Genomic DNA, 15,981 nt, shown 5'->3' with positions numbered 1-15,981 from the left:
TGCAGGACAATTCCAATGTCCTGAAAATGCTCTCATATTATACCTATTTTTCCCTCTCCCTCCCTATCAATGATAAAAATTCTTCCATTGCTAGAATAACAGTAAGTATAGTAGAGTAATAGTAAGTCTACTCTAGCTATTGCCCATTCCCCAATCTTGAGGATTTGGGGATATGGTGATGCCCACTCTGCCTCTAATTGAGAGGGATCTTAGATCCCACGGGGCAGATGAATGGAACTCTTGCTTGCAGTTGCAGATTCTCTCTGTTCCTTGGGATGGTCATTGTCTATCATCATCACCTTGTTAGTTGTTCTGGGTGAGTTCAATGACCTGGAGAGTAGGTATAATTCTGTTGAGATTCAGGGTCCAATTGGCACATGGATGGACCAAAGATTTAAGTTTCGGACATATACTTATCAAGTCTAGTACTTACTTACTATAGGTTCAGATAGAAGGGGCAGAAGAGCCATGTGTAGGGAAAAGACAAATAGTCCAACTCTGTCACACTGGGGAGCACAAGTTCCAAGGTAAGGCCGTTCCTTTTCATAATTAAATATAGTGTTTTAATTTATAGTACTTATTTATTTTTTGTTATATTTATTTCTGTTTTAACATTTGGTTTTTATATTATATTTTTACTTATTTCATTCATTGTGGCATGGTGGGAAGAGTGTCAGTTGAGAGTTGGAAACTATTAAATTTCTATTATTTAAATAATGAAGATTTTTTCCCACATTTTGTAGTGTTCTTATGGCTACAACTTCTTTACATCTTTATTAAGATTCCTTTGGGATCTAATATTTTCTTTTCTTTATTTTTTAAAGGAGCTTTAGATTACATGAATGTTACATCAAAAATATAGGGGATTCCCATATACTCCACACCCTCTCCTCCCCCTTCTACACTTTTCCCAATTAAAAACATCTTTCTTTGTTATGATACATTTGTTACAATTGGTGAACATATATTGAAGCATTGCTAATAAGCATGATCTGTAGTTTACATTACGTTTTACACTTGGTACTGCACAATTTTCTAGGTTTTCACAAGATACATAATGGCTGTATCGTCATTGCAATATCATGCACAACTATTCTAATGTCTCAAAAATTCCCTTTGTTTTACCTATTCTTCCCTCCCCCTTCCCTCAGAACCTCTGGTGACCACTGTCTTTATATTAATGTTACAAGTTCTTCCATTATTAGAATAATAATAAGTCTACTTTAGTTCATAGTTGCATTCCATCCTTGTTTGTTCATTCCTCTATCTTGAGGATTTTGGGATGGTGATGTCCAATCTGCTTCCAATCGAGAGGGGACTTAAATCCCATGGGGCAGATAGATGGAACTTTCTTGCTTGCAGTTGCAGATAACTCTTTGCTTCTTGGGATGGGTGTTGTCCATCATCATTCTTTTGTTAGTTGTCCTGGCTGAGTCCGTGAACTGGAGAGTAGGTGTTGTCTGCTGAGATTTAGGGTTCACATGGCATATGAACAGCCAGAAGATTAAGTCCCTGGGACATACATTTAATGGGTATAGTGCTAATTATAGATTCAAATAAATATTCTTTTTTATTAATTTTTACTCAGTATGAAAAGAATATTTTCCCAAAAAAATTATTCGTAAGTAATGGCAAATATTTATAAATATTTAAAAATACTAATTGTTTTTTATTTCTCTTTTAGTACCTGTACAGGAATCAGAGAAATGGGAAATTAATATTATTATTAAAAATCCTGAAATTGTGTTTGTGGCTGACATGACAAGAAATGATGCCCCTGCCTTGGTCATGACAACACAGTGTGAAATTTGTTGTAAAGGTGACCTTGAAAGTAATACAATGACAGCTGCAATTAAAGATCTCCAAGTGAAAGCATGCCCATTTCTTCCAGTCAAAAGAAAAGACAATATCACTACTGTGAGTTTACTCTTTAATTCTCTGCTTAAGTGTATATTTTATTTTGGATTTGGTATGTACCACTTCAGGAAATTAAAACTATTTACATACTTTCCAACCTTTCTCTGTAAAATGTCTTTTTTTGTTTTGAAAACCTAATATAGATTATTATTACTCTAGCTTTGAAACTCTTTTTCATACTTTCAGTTGATTTTCATTGTTCTCTCTCTCATGTGTACCTGTTGGAGTATTCTCACTAAAAATTGTTTTCATTTTCAGCACTTCCTTATCAGAATCTAACTATGACTTTCTATCAAGTCAATTCCAACTGCTCTTTAGCCTTGATTATTACTATGTTGTAATTTCAGTTTCAATTATTTTTAATCTTTTATTCTCCCATCTGGACATTTTTGGTCACATATGTATTTTTCTTTTATCACTGTGACTTAATTTGAACTATGACCATTTGGTTTGGCTCACATCACATTTATATTTTACTCTCATGTAATCCCATGACCTTCTTCCTCTTTATAACTATGCTTAAAATTCATTTCTTAAAAGACATCTTTTTAAGTTAACTCTCTGATTCCTGATACTCTTAAAAGTACTTAGAAGCCATTTAGGCTTCTAATGGAGTAATTGATGCATAAATATATAAATATTACCAAAATCAAAATATAAGCTGTTTTTTTTGTTATAAATAAATACATATCTATTGGTTCGGATATAGGATAGAAGTATATTGTTGTCGGAGTCACGGACCCGAAGGGTATCGGGAATGAAAGACAAAGAGTGATTGGGATCAGGGCATCGCGAGCATTGATTCCTCAAGCTCATCAGACAGGTTTATTAATCTCAGGGGCTTCTTTATATACCCCAAGCAGTTGTGAGAACCAACAACTATTCTAGCTAACTATTCCCATTACCTCATTCACTGTGCACACAGTGCACAGTGGATAAGATAGTTACCAAAGCTCATAATGTTCTATTATACTATTGAAACAAATATACTCATTAATCTTGTTGCCCGGGTTACTTGCGATATCGAGTCTGTGTTCTGCTGGAATGTTATGTTTCCTGGAGAGATTAGCCTGCACATATATCTCTAGGGGCAGCATGACCCAGTGGTCAGAAAGTAACTTGCTTCCATGGAAACAACATGCCTTTGTTTCCCACATTTCCTCTTTTTTTTTTTAGTCAGGGTGGCTGTGCCTGTCTTAGGTTGCCCTCCTCTGAGAGTCTTACCCGTCATTGACTACCAGCCAAGCACTCTGACCATGGGGAATTATATCAGGGTTTTAGCAAGTACCAAATTATTAGCTTGTCCCATCGCGTCAACATGGTACAGTCTTCGGCATACTTCTCGTCCCAGGCAAGCGACAACAATGAGCAACAAGATTAATACACAAAATCCTATTCCTAATGCTGATAAAAAATGTTGAGACTTCCACTAATCTACTGGATTAAATTTATTAAAATGAGAAATTAAATCATTAACGATATCTTTATCTTCAGCTACATAAATCTGATTATGATACATTTCTAATATCTTTTTCTGTAATTCTTCTATTTATAATGACATATTACCTTTATGACCTATCAAATGATTTTTAATCTTTTCCCAATCAAATATAGAATTATTATAAGCAAGTGGAGTAATACAAAAGTTACTTTCATTCCAATCACATTTCAATCCCCTAAGCAGATTTAAGTTCTCTGTAATATCACATTTTAGATATCACTTTTTAAGAGTTCTTTTGGAATCCATGTTGCCTGTAACATGCAAGCTTGTGCTTGGAAACATTTTTATTAGTTATCAGCAGTCAGTTAAGATAACTTGAGACAGACCGTTAACACACATTTTTGGATTATTACTCTGTAAGATTATACTGAGACTTGAAGTTCAGGAGTAAACTATTGATTTAAAACTGAAAATTCCTTTTTAAACCTTGATAAAAATTTTGTACTAATTTTATTATCTTGGTTAAATAAGCCCAATTATAATTAGCATGGAAACAAAACAGAACACCAATGTTGTCACGTTTTTCTCTTTTTCCAGTGGCTTAACTCTATTAACCCCAACTAGCCCACAGCTACATTGTCATGTAGACAGCAGGGGGGTTGCAGAGTTGCTGCCAGAATAGTTTCCTTATCTTAGTTAACACTTTAACAGAAAGCTTTCTTACAAGCCTGATTTCACTAACAAGGACTTTATTTAGTATCTTTGCCCGTTTTAAATCTTTCAATAGTTTAAAAGGTCTTGGCTCAGGATGAAACTCGACACCCCCTTGCAAATTATTTGTATCTGGTGGTATCGCATGTAATGTTACAGGGAAAGCAGATAATAATTGTTTAACATAAGGCAAAGCATCGGCAACATCTGAAAACATTTCTAAATTAGGCTTAGTAACAGAAGGCAATTCAGTAGGTGCAGAGGGTTGTACTGGATACACAGAAGATATTTCATTAGGACACTTCACTGAGCTTTTGTCGATGAAAGGGTTAATATCAGGATGAGGGGGAAAACCTGATGGTTCCCATTCGCCTCAAGCTCCTGTTTTTGTTCCAATTTACTTTCTTTCATTTCAGATTTACTTATGGGCTTAGAAAATATAGTAATTTCATCTTTCCTTCTTTAGACTGTAAAGGATCTAAGGTGGCAGCAATTTACTGGCACAAAGCCCGCACAGATAAAGGAATGGATTCCCCTCTTTGATATACTCTTTGTAAAGCTTTCATTACACATTTCCACTGTTTCAAATTTAAAACATTACGCCCCTGAGGCTGAAACCAACCATAATACTTTTGTATTAAAGCAAACAATTCTATTAACTCACAACTTTTTACATGCACCCCACTAGCTTTCAATAAAGTTTTTAACACTTGCAAATATGCTTCCACACGTCCCATTTGATTACCCATTACCCTGATGACTTTACGGAATTGTTACTTTCTTACTTAATCTTGAAGACTTGAGTCACTCTGCTTTGGACGTCACACATGACCCTCGATGAGGTCTTTTCTTAAGTTCCCGATACTGATATGGAAGCCTCACTAACTTCTTCGGGCCCCATGTTGGGCGCCAGATGTCGGAGTCACAGACCCGAAGGGTATCGGGAATGAAAGACAAAGAATGATTGGGATCAGGGGATCGTGAGCATTGATTACTCAAGCTCATCAGACAAGTTTATTAATCTCAGGGGCTTCTTTATATACTCCACGCAGTTGTGAGAACCAACAACGATTCTAGCTAACTATTCCCATTACCTCATTCACTGTGCACACAGTGCACAGTGGATAAGATAGTTACCAAAGCTCATAATGTTCTGTTATATTATTGAAACAAATATACTCATTAATCTTGTTGCCCGGGTTACTTGCGATATCGAGTCTGGGTTCTGCTGGAATGTTATGTTTCCCAGAGAGATTAGCCACCTGCATGTGTATCTCTAGGGGCAGCATGACCCAGTGGTCAGAAAGTAACTTGCTTCCATGGAAACAACATGCCTTTGTTTCCCACATATTGTCATTTGAAAGACAGCAAATGTAGATGGCTCACCACCACATCTAATTTCTGGTTGTGCAAAAGGAGAAAAAGAAAGGAGCTAGAAACTGGAGGACATACCAATTCTTATAGGTTGTGATTTGGGAATTTTTACATATTGCTTCTATTCACATTCTTTTTGACTTGAACATAGCTGCTTCGCCACACTGAATTGCGGTAGAAGTTGGAGAGTTTGATCTTTTTTCTGAACTTCCATATGCTTAGATAAGACTTTCATTACTATAAAAAAGGAGAACAGGTATTAATTGACAATTAGAGGTACCTTCCACAGTCCCCCTAAAGGTTTCTTCCTTTGTCCATATAAATATATCTTCACACAGAGTCCAACTTGGGCCAATTTATGGTAGGGCATTTATAAGAGGTCTCATGGGCTCCTGTAGATGATGTGTAGCCTAAGATTGCTTCTTTGTAGGAGACTCCATAGCAGCAATAGTGAAAATGACATATAATAGAAAAGGCAACAGTATGGCAAGGGTGGGAGAAGGAGGAAGAGAAAAATGTTAGTTAAACAAGGATCATCGTGGGTGTGGTTGGAGACAGGTAAAAATGATACCAGTAGGAAAATAATTCCAATAATTGTACAAAATTAAGTTGAACTATATGCAATGTATTATGGACATTGTCTACATATAATGTCCCTTTGACATGAATATGTTTAATGCTAAGAACCAGCTGCATTTTCAATCCTAAGTAACTTAACTTGACTTGAATATATAGAAATTTCATAAGGACCGAAGCATACTTTCACATTTATTTTGAGGAGGCTTAAGTAAAACCCTTAACTGGACCAATACCAATTGAAAATTTTGACATTATAGGAAAGCATTCACACATATTTATAATAGTATTTTTGGTTTTTGTTTTGCTCTTGTCTTCCTCAAGATGAGATAATTTACATTGCAAATCTAGGATTTTGTATTGTAATATAGTCATAATTCCCTATTCTTGAAATTCAGAAAAAGAGTATACTAAATTTTTAAGTCATGTACCAATTGATCTTGCTGATTTATTAGAATAATAGTAGATTTTGTATGATTGACTTTGTATGATTTCTTTGAAAGGGTGTGTTGTATGTCACTTTTTTCCTGGTTCATTTTCTTTGTTAGTGTGGCAGAATTCTAAGAAATGACCTGCAAGATTTCTACCCCCTGATATATGTGCCCCGTCTAACCCCTCCCTAGAGGAAGATGCAAGACCAGTAAATATGATTAGGTTTCTAATCAGTTAACTTTGAGATAACAAAAGGGAGATTATCCTCAGTAGGTATAACCTAATTTAAAAGAAGGTGAAACATCAGAAAGATGCTCTTCTGGCCTTGAAGTAGCAAACTGCCATGTTGTGAGAGGGACATGTGGGAAGAACCTACTAGCAACCTCAAGGAGTTAAAAGCAGTCTCTGCTTGACAGCTAGCAAGAAAATCGTGATGTCAGTGTTATGGCTAGAAGAAAATGAATTCTGAATACCTTAGCAGCTTACAAGCAGCTCTTTCACCTCCATGTGAGAATGCAACTAACTGGCAGTTAATTTCAGCTGGATTCCTGACCCACAAGAACTGCAGGATATTAACTGTACAGTTTTAAGTTGCTAAGTTTGTGGTAATTTGTTACATAACAATAGAAAATGAACACAGCTTTTCATACCAGAAGTAGAATGCCAGTGTAACAAATATCTAAAATGTGGGAGCAACTTTGGAACTGATCAGTGGGCAGAGGCTGGAGAAATTTTGAGGCGCATAATAGAGAAAGCCTAAATTGTGTTGAACAGACTCATGGTACATATATGGTTGTTGAGGATGCTGCCAGTGAGGGCTTAGAAGGAAGGTAAACAACATGTTAATGGAATTTGGAGGAAGGGGGCCCCTTGTTTATGTAATGGCAGAAAGTTTTGCAAAACTGGGTCATGTAGTTATAAGGAAAGCAGAACTAGTAAGTGACAAACTTGGATAATAAATAGCTAAGGAGTTTTCCTTTGAGAGTGTTGATGGTGTTTGCTGCCTGGTTTCTTGCTACTTAACAGTAAAATGCTGGAGTAGAGAGATAGGTTGAGGAAAGAAGTATTAAAAAAAAATTAGGACCTAATGATTTTAATAATTCTCTTCCTTTCCAAATGGCAAAAGATGTTAAAAGTCAGAAATGGCTGCCCAAAGTGTAGTATAGAAAAAAGATTGTGTTACTGTACAGTCTTTTGCTGAAACATCAGAAAGATCAAAAGTTCACAGTATTCATTCACACAAGGACTGTTTGAGAAGATTAATGTGTTTGACAGATCTCAATAGAAAGTGTAAGGTACCATCCCTCTGCCTTTTCAGCAGGAGGCCAAGAGTACCATCAGCAGTAGACCAGATTGGGATTTTGGATTCTGAAATGATGAGAGTCTAAAGAAATTTAAGGCTTGAGTCAGAGAATGCTTTAGTTGAGATATATGATGAGCTATAGATTTGGAGGATAAGGTTTCAGGGATTTGAGTTCTAATAGAATGAGATTGATTCTTGAGAACTTTGAGAAGGCATGAATATATTTTGCATTTGGGAGGGACAGGAATTATTGGAAACTAGAGAGCAGAATTATACGTATCACATTTAGGAAAAATATAGTTAATTTCTTATTATATTATAGAATTATTTAGTAAGTCTTACATATTTATAATTCATTTCTAAACTTTTTTTTCAATTTTTAAAAGATTGAAGTATATTACACATGAACATACATAAACAATAAGTATATAATAATAGTTGTGGGGAAACGGACTTGGCCCAGTGGTTAGGGCGTCTGTCTACCACATGGGAGGTCCGTGGTTCAAACCCCGGGCCTCCTTGACCCGTGTGGAGCTGGCCCATGTGCAGTGCTGTTGCGCGCAAGGAGTGCCGTGCCACGCAGGGGTGTCCCCCGTGTAAGGGAGCCCCACGTGCAATGAGTGCGCCCATAAGGAGAGCTGCCCAGCGCGAAAGAAAGTGCAGCCTGCCCAGGAATGGCGCCGCCCACACTTCCCGTGCCGCTGACAACAACAGAAGCGGACAAAGAAACAAGACGCAGCAAATAGACACAGAGAACAGACAACCGGGGGGAGGGGGGAAGGGGAATAAAATAAATCTTAAAAAAAAAAAAAATAGTTGTGAACTTACAAAACAAACATACATAGCATCATATAGGACTCTCATAACTCAACCTACCACCAATTAAACTAATGATTAAAGAGCATTGTCAAAATATTGCTACTAACTAAATAATAATAATACTAAAGTATTTTCCCCCAGCTCACCCTATTATTATTATCATTTTTGTATAATTTATATGTGAACGTACATAAACAATAAGTGTATAGTAAAAGTTGTGGACTCACAAAGTAAACATGTATAACATTATACAGGGGTCCCATACATCAACCCTCCAATAACACCTTGTATTGTTGTGAAACATTTGTTGTATAGATTTTGAAAGAATATTGTCAAAATCTTACTCATTATAGTCCTTATCTTTGGTGTATTTTTCCCCAAACCCACCCTATTATTATTTTTTAAGTACATTTTTTATGATGGAAGTTGTAAACTTATAGAACAATCATGCACATGTGCAGAATTCCCAAACAGTGTCCATCTATCAACACACCACACTGTGGTGGAACATTTGTTACAGATAAAATAATATCATCTGATTCTAACTATGTCCATAGAACACATTCTCCATACTGCCCCATTATCAACACAGTATCTTTGGTGTAGATGCAAGCATATTACATTATTACTCCTAACCACAGTCCATAGGTCACGCCAGTTGTATTTTTCCCATGCTTCTCTATATTCCTGCCCTGCAGGAGTGATGTACATTTCCTGTAGGTCACAAAGGACACTCTTGCATCTGTACTATCAACCACAATTCTCATCCACGTCTTGGTTTACTGTGCTATTCAGTTCCTAGATTATTCTGTCATTCTATCAATTGGCATTTATATCCCTAGACTACCATTTTCAGCCACCTCCCCATTTGTAAACTAGCTGTTACTCACTAATTGTTACCATCCAATCTGCACATTTCCTCACTTTTACATTAAAGCTAATTAAAACTTCTACATACATTAAACATCAGTAGTCCATTTCAGTCCTCCTCTTATCTCCTTTAAGAATCCACCACCCACTACCAGGGCTTGAAAATAGTTTCCTACAATTTCTTCTAGAAGCTTTATGGATTTTGCTTTTATATTTAGGTTTTTGATCTATTTTGAATTAGTTTTTGTATAAGGTGTGAGATAGGGGTCCTCTTTCCTTCTTTTGGCTATGGATATCCAGTGCTTTAAGCACCGTTTGTTGAATGGACTGTTCTGCCCGAGCTGTGTGGGTTTGACAGGCTAGTCAAAAATCACTTAGCCATATGTGTGAGTCTGTTTCTGAACCATCACTTTGGTTCGCTTGATCTATATGTCTGTCTTTTTGCCAGTACCATGCTGTTTTTAGCACTATAGGTAATATAATTTGAAGTCTGGAGATGAGCATTCGTTTTTCCTTTTTAAGATGTTCCTGGTTATTCAGGACCCTTTACCCTTTCAATACATTTGATAACCGTGTTTTCAGTTTAAAAAAAAAAAAAAAAGCTGGTGAAATTTTTACCGGGAGTGTATTGAATCTATATATCAAATTGAGTAGAATTGATGTCTTTATGGTATTTAGTCTTCCAGTCCATGAGCATGGAATGTTCTTCCAGTTATTTAGGCCTTTTTTGATTTCTTTTAACATTGAGTTGTAGTTTTCTGAATACAAGTGCTTTACATCATTGGTTAAGTATATTCCTATTTGAGTTTTATCTGTCATATTTTATTTTCCCCACTCTTTTGACACTTTCAGTTACTTTTATTGATGTAATCTTCATTTCTAGACTCTCTTCCAGGCCTTTCTCTCCTGTCTTTTCTTTTCAAGCTGTAGCACACCCTTTAGCATTTCCTGAAAATCTGGTCTCTTGGTTAGAAATTTTTTTAGTTTCTATTTATCTGTGAATATTCTAATCTTGCCCTCATTTTTATTTTTATTTTATCTTTTTTTAAAAGATTTTTTAAGAATTTATTTCTCTCCCCTTCCCTCCCATTGTTTGCTGTTTATGTCTGTTTTCTGTGAGTTCTTCTGTATCCACTTGCATTCTTGTCAGCAGCACTGGGAATCTATGTCTCTTTTTGTTGCGTCATCTTGCTGTGTCAGCTCTCTGTGTGTGTGGCACAAGTCCTGGGCAGGCTGTGTTGTTTTTTTTTCCTGCTGGGGCGGCTCTCCTTGCGGACGCCCTCCTTGCACGTGGGGCTCCCCTACACAGGGGACACCCCTGCGTGTCACAGCACTCCTTGTGTGCATCAGCACTGTGCACGGGCCAGCTCACCACATGGATCAGGAGGCCCTGGGTTTGAGCCCTGGACCTCCCCTAAGGTAGGAGGATACTCTATCAGTTGAGCCAAATCTGCTTCCTATCGCCCTCATTTTTGAAAGAAAATCTTGCTAGATATAAGATTCTTTGCTGGAAGTGTTTTTCTTGTAGTATCTTAAATATATGCTACCATAGTCTTCTTGGTATCTATGGTTTTTGGTAAGAAATCAGCACCTAATCTAATTGTGTATTCCTTATATATTATACATTGCTTTTCTCTTGCTGATCTCAGAATTGTCTCTTTGTCTTTGGCATTTGACATTCTGATGTGTATGTATCTCAAAGTTGGTCTGTTAGGATTTTTTCAGATAGAAATATGTTGTGCTTCTTGGACATGGATATCTATGCCCTTGGATAGGGTTGGGAAATTTTCTACCATTATTTCTTCAAATAGTCCTTCTGCCCCTCTTCCCTTCTCTTCTGGGACACCCATGACATGTAGGTTTGCATGTTTTTTGCTGTCTTTAAGTTCCCTGAGATACTGTTTTTCCATTCTTTTCTTCATCTGTTCTTTTGTATGTTCACTTTCAGAGGCCATTTCTTCAAGCTCACCAATCCTTTTTTCTGCCTCCTCAAATCTGCTATTATATGATTCAAATGTTTTTTTAATTTTATTTATTGTGCCTTTCATTCCCATAAGATCTGCTATTTTTCTTTGCTTTCAAATTCTTCTTTGTGTTCATTCAATGTCTTAATATCCTTAATCTCTTTAGCCATCTCATTGAATTTATGAAGGAGATTTGTTTGAACATCTGTGATTAGTAGTTTCAAGTCCTTTATGTCATCTGGAGCCTTATCTTGTTCCTTTAACTGTTCCATAGCTTCCTGTTTCTTGGTGTGGATTGTAATTTTTTGTTGGTTTCTTTGCTTCTGGCTTACTAGAGTATTTATTCTGGGTGCAGTTTTTCTCTTTAGTTTAGGGCTTCTTGCCCTTTCTCCCTTGCTGGTGCGTAATAGGAGCCAAGCATGTAGTTGGTGCTATAAGCTGTGGTGGCTCAAGCTGCTCTCATTGCGCTAGGGACTGATGAAGCTTCTCCCAACTTACTCCTTTGCCAGGGGTAGGACAGAGTCACAGCTGTGTGGAATAATCCAGGTTGTGCAGGTTGTGCAGTAGTTGCCCAGAGAGACTGGTGAAGCTTCATGCCCCTTTCTCCTCTGCCTGGGGCAGGCATGGAGCTGCAGGTGTAGACAGCAGTCTGCAGTGCAGGTCCAAGATGACCACAGTTGACCCAGTAGACTTCTTATTATTCATTCTGTGCAAACTAAAAGTACCTGCAGTTACCTGGATAGGCTGGTACAGGGCCCACCAGCTTCCTCCCTGCCAGAGGTGGGACTGAAGCCTAGGCTACGACTGCAGGCCAATCTGGGTGAAAGAAACTGGTTCTTCTCGTCACTGTTTTTTTTGGTCAGCCAGGCTTCCTCTCAGGCTGGAGGGGAATCAAAATGGCGGCTAACAGCCTCTTTCTGAAGTGGAAGTATTCACACCCTAGCTGTTCCTAGGGTTATACCTTAGCCAGCCAAGTCTACTAATCAGTAACTAAAATCAGTGGCCAACTGTCTCTTCCCTCCCTGTTTTTGGGAATGGAGCTTTCAATTCCAGCCACAGAATAGCTCCTGGGGCAGCTTGCGCTTTCAAAGTAGGACAATTACTGGCCTCCATGGCTTGGCCAGTAATTTGCCAGAGAAGCTGGCGCAGGTCCCCTCAGCTTCCTCCCTCCCAGAGGTGGGGCTAGGGCTTAGGCTAGACCTACATTCTGATCTGGATGGAAAGAATCTGTCCCCACCAGCACTGTGATTTCAGTCTGACCTGCTTCCCCTCATGCCATTAGCTGTTCTCAGGATTATACTTTAGCCCGCTGAATTTACTCATCAGTAGCAGAAGTTGGTACCCATCCTTCTCTTCCTCCTCCATTTTTTGGAAGTGGAGCTTTCAATTCCAGCCGCGGAACAACTCCCAAGGCAGCTTGTGTCTCCAGTGGAGGATGGGCACCGGCCTCCGTGGCATGGAGTGCTCTACTTATCAGTCCTCTCTGCAAATGGGCAGTCTCCTCCTTCCATTCCTTCAAGGATGTGGCAGGATGCTTTTCCAGTCTCCTGGAGCCCCCAAACCAGTGCTTCACCTAGCTTCAGATAGCTCTAGGTGTTTACTAACTGCCCTAGCAAGAGCTGACTCTAGGAGCGCCTTAACTCTGCCGCCATCTTGCTGGTTCCCCTATCAACTTTTTAAGCTTTTCCTGTGTGGATTAGTTTTTTTTATTTCTTTTTTTCCCCTCATTTTTGATTGTAGCACACATAACATAAAATTACAATTTAACCATTTTTAAGTGTACAGTTTAGTGGTGTTAAATACATTCACAATATTTTGTACCCATTATATCTACTTCTGGAACATTTTCATCATCCCAAACAGAAATTTTGTGCTTGTTAGTCAATAACTATCTGTTTTTCTCCTTCCGACAGCCTCTGGTAATCACTATTCTACTTTCTGTATCTGCGAATTTGCTTAGATACTTCATATAAGTGGGGTCTGAAAATAATTGTTGTTTTGTGTGTGACTTACTTCACTTAGCATAATATTTTCAAGGTTCTTCCATGTTGTAGTGTATATCAGAATTTCATTCCTTTTTATATCAGTCTTCCAATTTTACAATGGAAAAGAAGACTATGATAAAATTTTATTTGAGTGCTAAAATAAAATACAGTGTATCATACAAGTTGTCTGGGTTTTTTCATACTGAGAATGCTGTTTACTTTAATATTTTTCCTAGTATTATTGCTAAAAATTTATTATAAATAGTAAATAAAGAGGATCAGAGAGAGTATGTTATAAAATCACTTGTTTTTTAAACTTTTTTTTTAATTATTAGAGAAGTTCTAGTTTACAGAAAACTCACACAGAAAATACAGAGGTCCCATGTGTCCCCCCCTCCCATTAACAATATCTTGTATTAGTGTACATTTGCTACAATTGATGAAAAAATCTTATTATAATATTAACTACTTTCCATAGTTTATATTAGAGTTCCCTTTTGTTTACAGTCCTCTGGACTTTTAAAATTTATTTTTATTCTAGTTATTGAGTAACTTACATACAAACGAAAATTTTCCATTTTTACCATCTTCAGATATATACTTCTGCTTTGCAAATTATTTTCACAGTGTTATAGTACCATCCCCACCATCTATTACCAAAACTTTTCCATCACCACAAATAGAAACTGTACACTCTAAGTATTAAATCTCCATTCCCTACTCCTATCCTGGTCCATGGTAACATATATTCTAGATTCTGACTCTGTGAGTTTGATTATTTTAATTATAGAATTTTAAGATCAGGAAGTGTGAGTCCTCCAACTTTAGCTTTTTTTTCAAGATGGTCTTGGCTATTTGGGTCCCCATACACTTCCAAATAAATTTGATGATTGGCTTTTCCATTTCTTTAAAGAAGGCTGTTGGCATTCTGGTTGGGATTGCATTGAATGTACAAATCACTTTGGGTAAAATTGACATCTTGACAACACTGTGTCTATTCCATCATCAAGGAATGTCCTTCCATTTATTTAGATCTTCTTTGATATATTTTAGCATTGTTTTGTAGTTTTCTGTGTGTAAGTTCTTTACATCCTTGATATATGAATTTATTCCTAAATATATTTATTTTGTTATGTGCTATTTTAAATGGAAATTTCTCCTTAATTGCTTCTTCAGATGGTTCATAACTAGGGTATAGAAACACTACTGATATAAGCCATATTGCTAAATTCACTTATTAACTTTAATAGCTTAGGTTGTAGATTGTTGGTATTTTCAATATGTAGGATCATGTCATTTGGAAATGGGGGAAGTTTTACTTTTACCTTTCCACTTTGGATGCCTTTTTTCTTTACCTTGCTAATTTCTTTGGCCAGAACTTCCAGTACAATGTTTTGAATAATAGTGGTGAAAGTGGGAATCCTTGTTTTATTCCTGATCTTAGAGTAAAAGCTTTCAGTCTTTCACCATTGAATATGAAGTTAGTGGTGGTTTTTTCATATGTACTCTATTATGTTGAGGAAGTTTTCTATTCCTAGTTTTCCAAGTGTTTTTCAAGAAGGGGTGCTGAATTTTGTCAGATGCATTTTCTGCATCAAGATGATCATGTGGTGTTTTTCCCATCATTCTGTTAATGTGTTGTATTACATTAATTGATTTTATGTTGAATCATCCTTGCATGCATGGGAAAATCCTACTTGATCATAGTGTATAATTCTTTTAATGTGCTGCTGATTATGTTTGCTAATATTTTTTTGAGGGTTTTTGCATCCATATTCATAAGGGATATTGGTCTGTGATATTCTTTTCTTGTGTAACTTTACCTGGCTTTGGTATTAGGATCATGCTGGCCTCATAGAATGAGTTGGGAAGTATTCTGTTGTCTTCAATTTTTTGTAAGAGTTTGATCAGGAATAGTGTTAATTATTCTAGGAATATTGATAAAATTCACCAGTGAAGCCATCTGATCCTGGGCTTTTCTTTATTGAGAGGTTTTTGATTACTTTTTCAATCTCTTTATATACTTGTTATTGGTCTGTGAAAAGCTTTTATTTCTTCTTGAGTCAGTGTATGTAATTTTTTTGTTTCTGGGGATTTGTCCATTTCCTTTCTAGGTTATCTAGCTTTTTGGCATATAGTAGTTAATAATATCCTCTTATAATCCTTTTTTTTTAAGCAAATCAATTTTATTGATACATGTTAATAAAGCATACAATTTTTGGTATTTGGTATAATCACACAGTTACGCATTCATCACTATAATCATTATTAAAGCATTTTCATTATTTCAATAATAATAAAGAACAAACAAGAAAATTCATCACTTCTCAATTCCCTGCTGTACATAGATGCTATTTCTGGCTATTCGTGCACAGTTATTAACTTGTCTGTTAAGCCATTTTATTGAGATATAGTCACATACCATATGATCTACCCAAAGTGTATAATCAGTGACTTTTTTTTAGCTGTTAAAAAGTCCTTTATTGTAAAATTGTAAAATAATTAGAAAAATAAATTGAAAGAAATTGCAAATTTGAAAAGAGAGTGCAAGGCCAGGTTAGATTTAATATAATCAATTATAAAAAATAG

General features: G+C 36.6%; 1 protein-coding gene across 6 annotated transcripts in view; it reads left to right on the top strand.

Annotated features, from left to right (window-relative positions):
* Positions 1–15,981, top strand: part of VPS13A (vacuolar protein sorting 13 homolog A) — a 293,093-nt gene that overhangs the window by 150,021 nt on the left and 127,091 nt on the right. For all 6 annotated transcript variants that reach the window (XR_011649379.1, XR_009186770.2, XR_009186769.2 and 3 more), the window contains exon 39: positions 1,685–1,917. Coding sequence is in view for 3 of the 6 variants with exons in the window: in XM_058301627.1 (XP_058157610.1) it covers positions 1,685–1,917 (233 nt within the window). In the remaining 3 variants the exon portion in view is untranslated. The remainder of the gene's footprint in view (positions 1–1,684; positions 1,918–15,981) is intronic.

This window comes from Dasypus novemcinctus, chromosome 8, assembly GCF_030445035.2.
Source record: "Dasypus novemcinctus isolate mDasNov1 chromosome 8, mDasNov1.1.hap2, whole genome shotgun sequence".
Lineage (NCBI taxonomy): Eukaryota > Metazoa > Chordata > Mammalia > Cingulata > Dasypodidae > Dasypus > Dasypus novemcinctus.
Note: the sequence above shows the minus strand (reverse complement) of the source record. Positions and strands in the feature narration are given on the sequence as shown.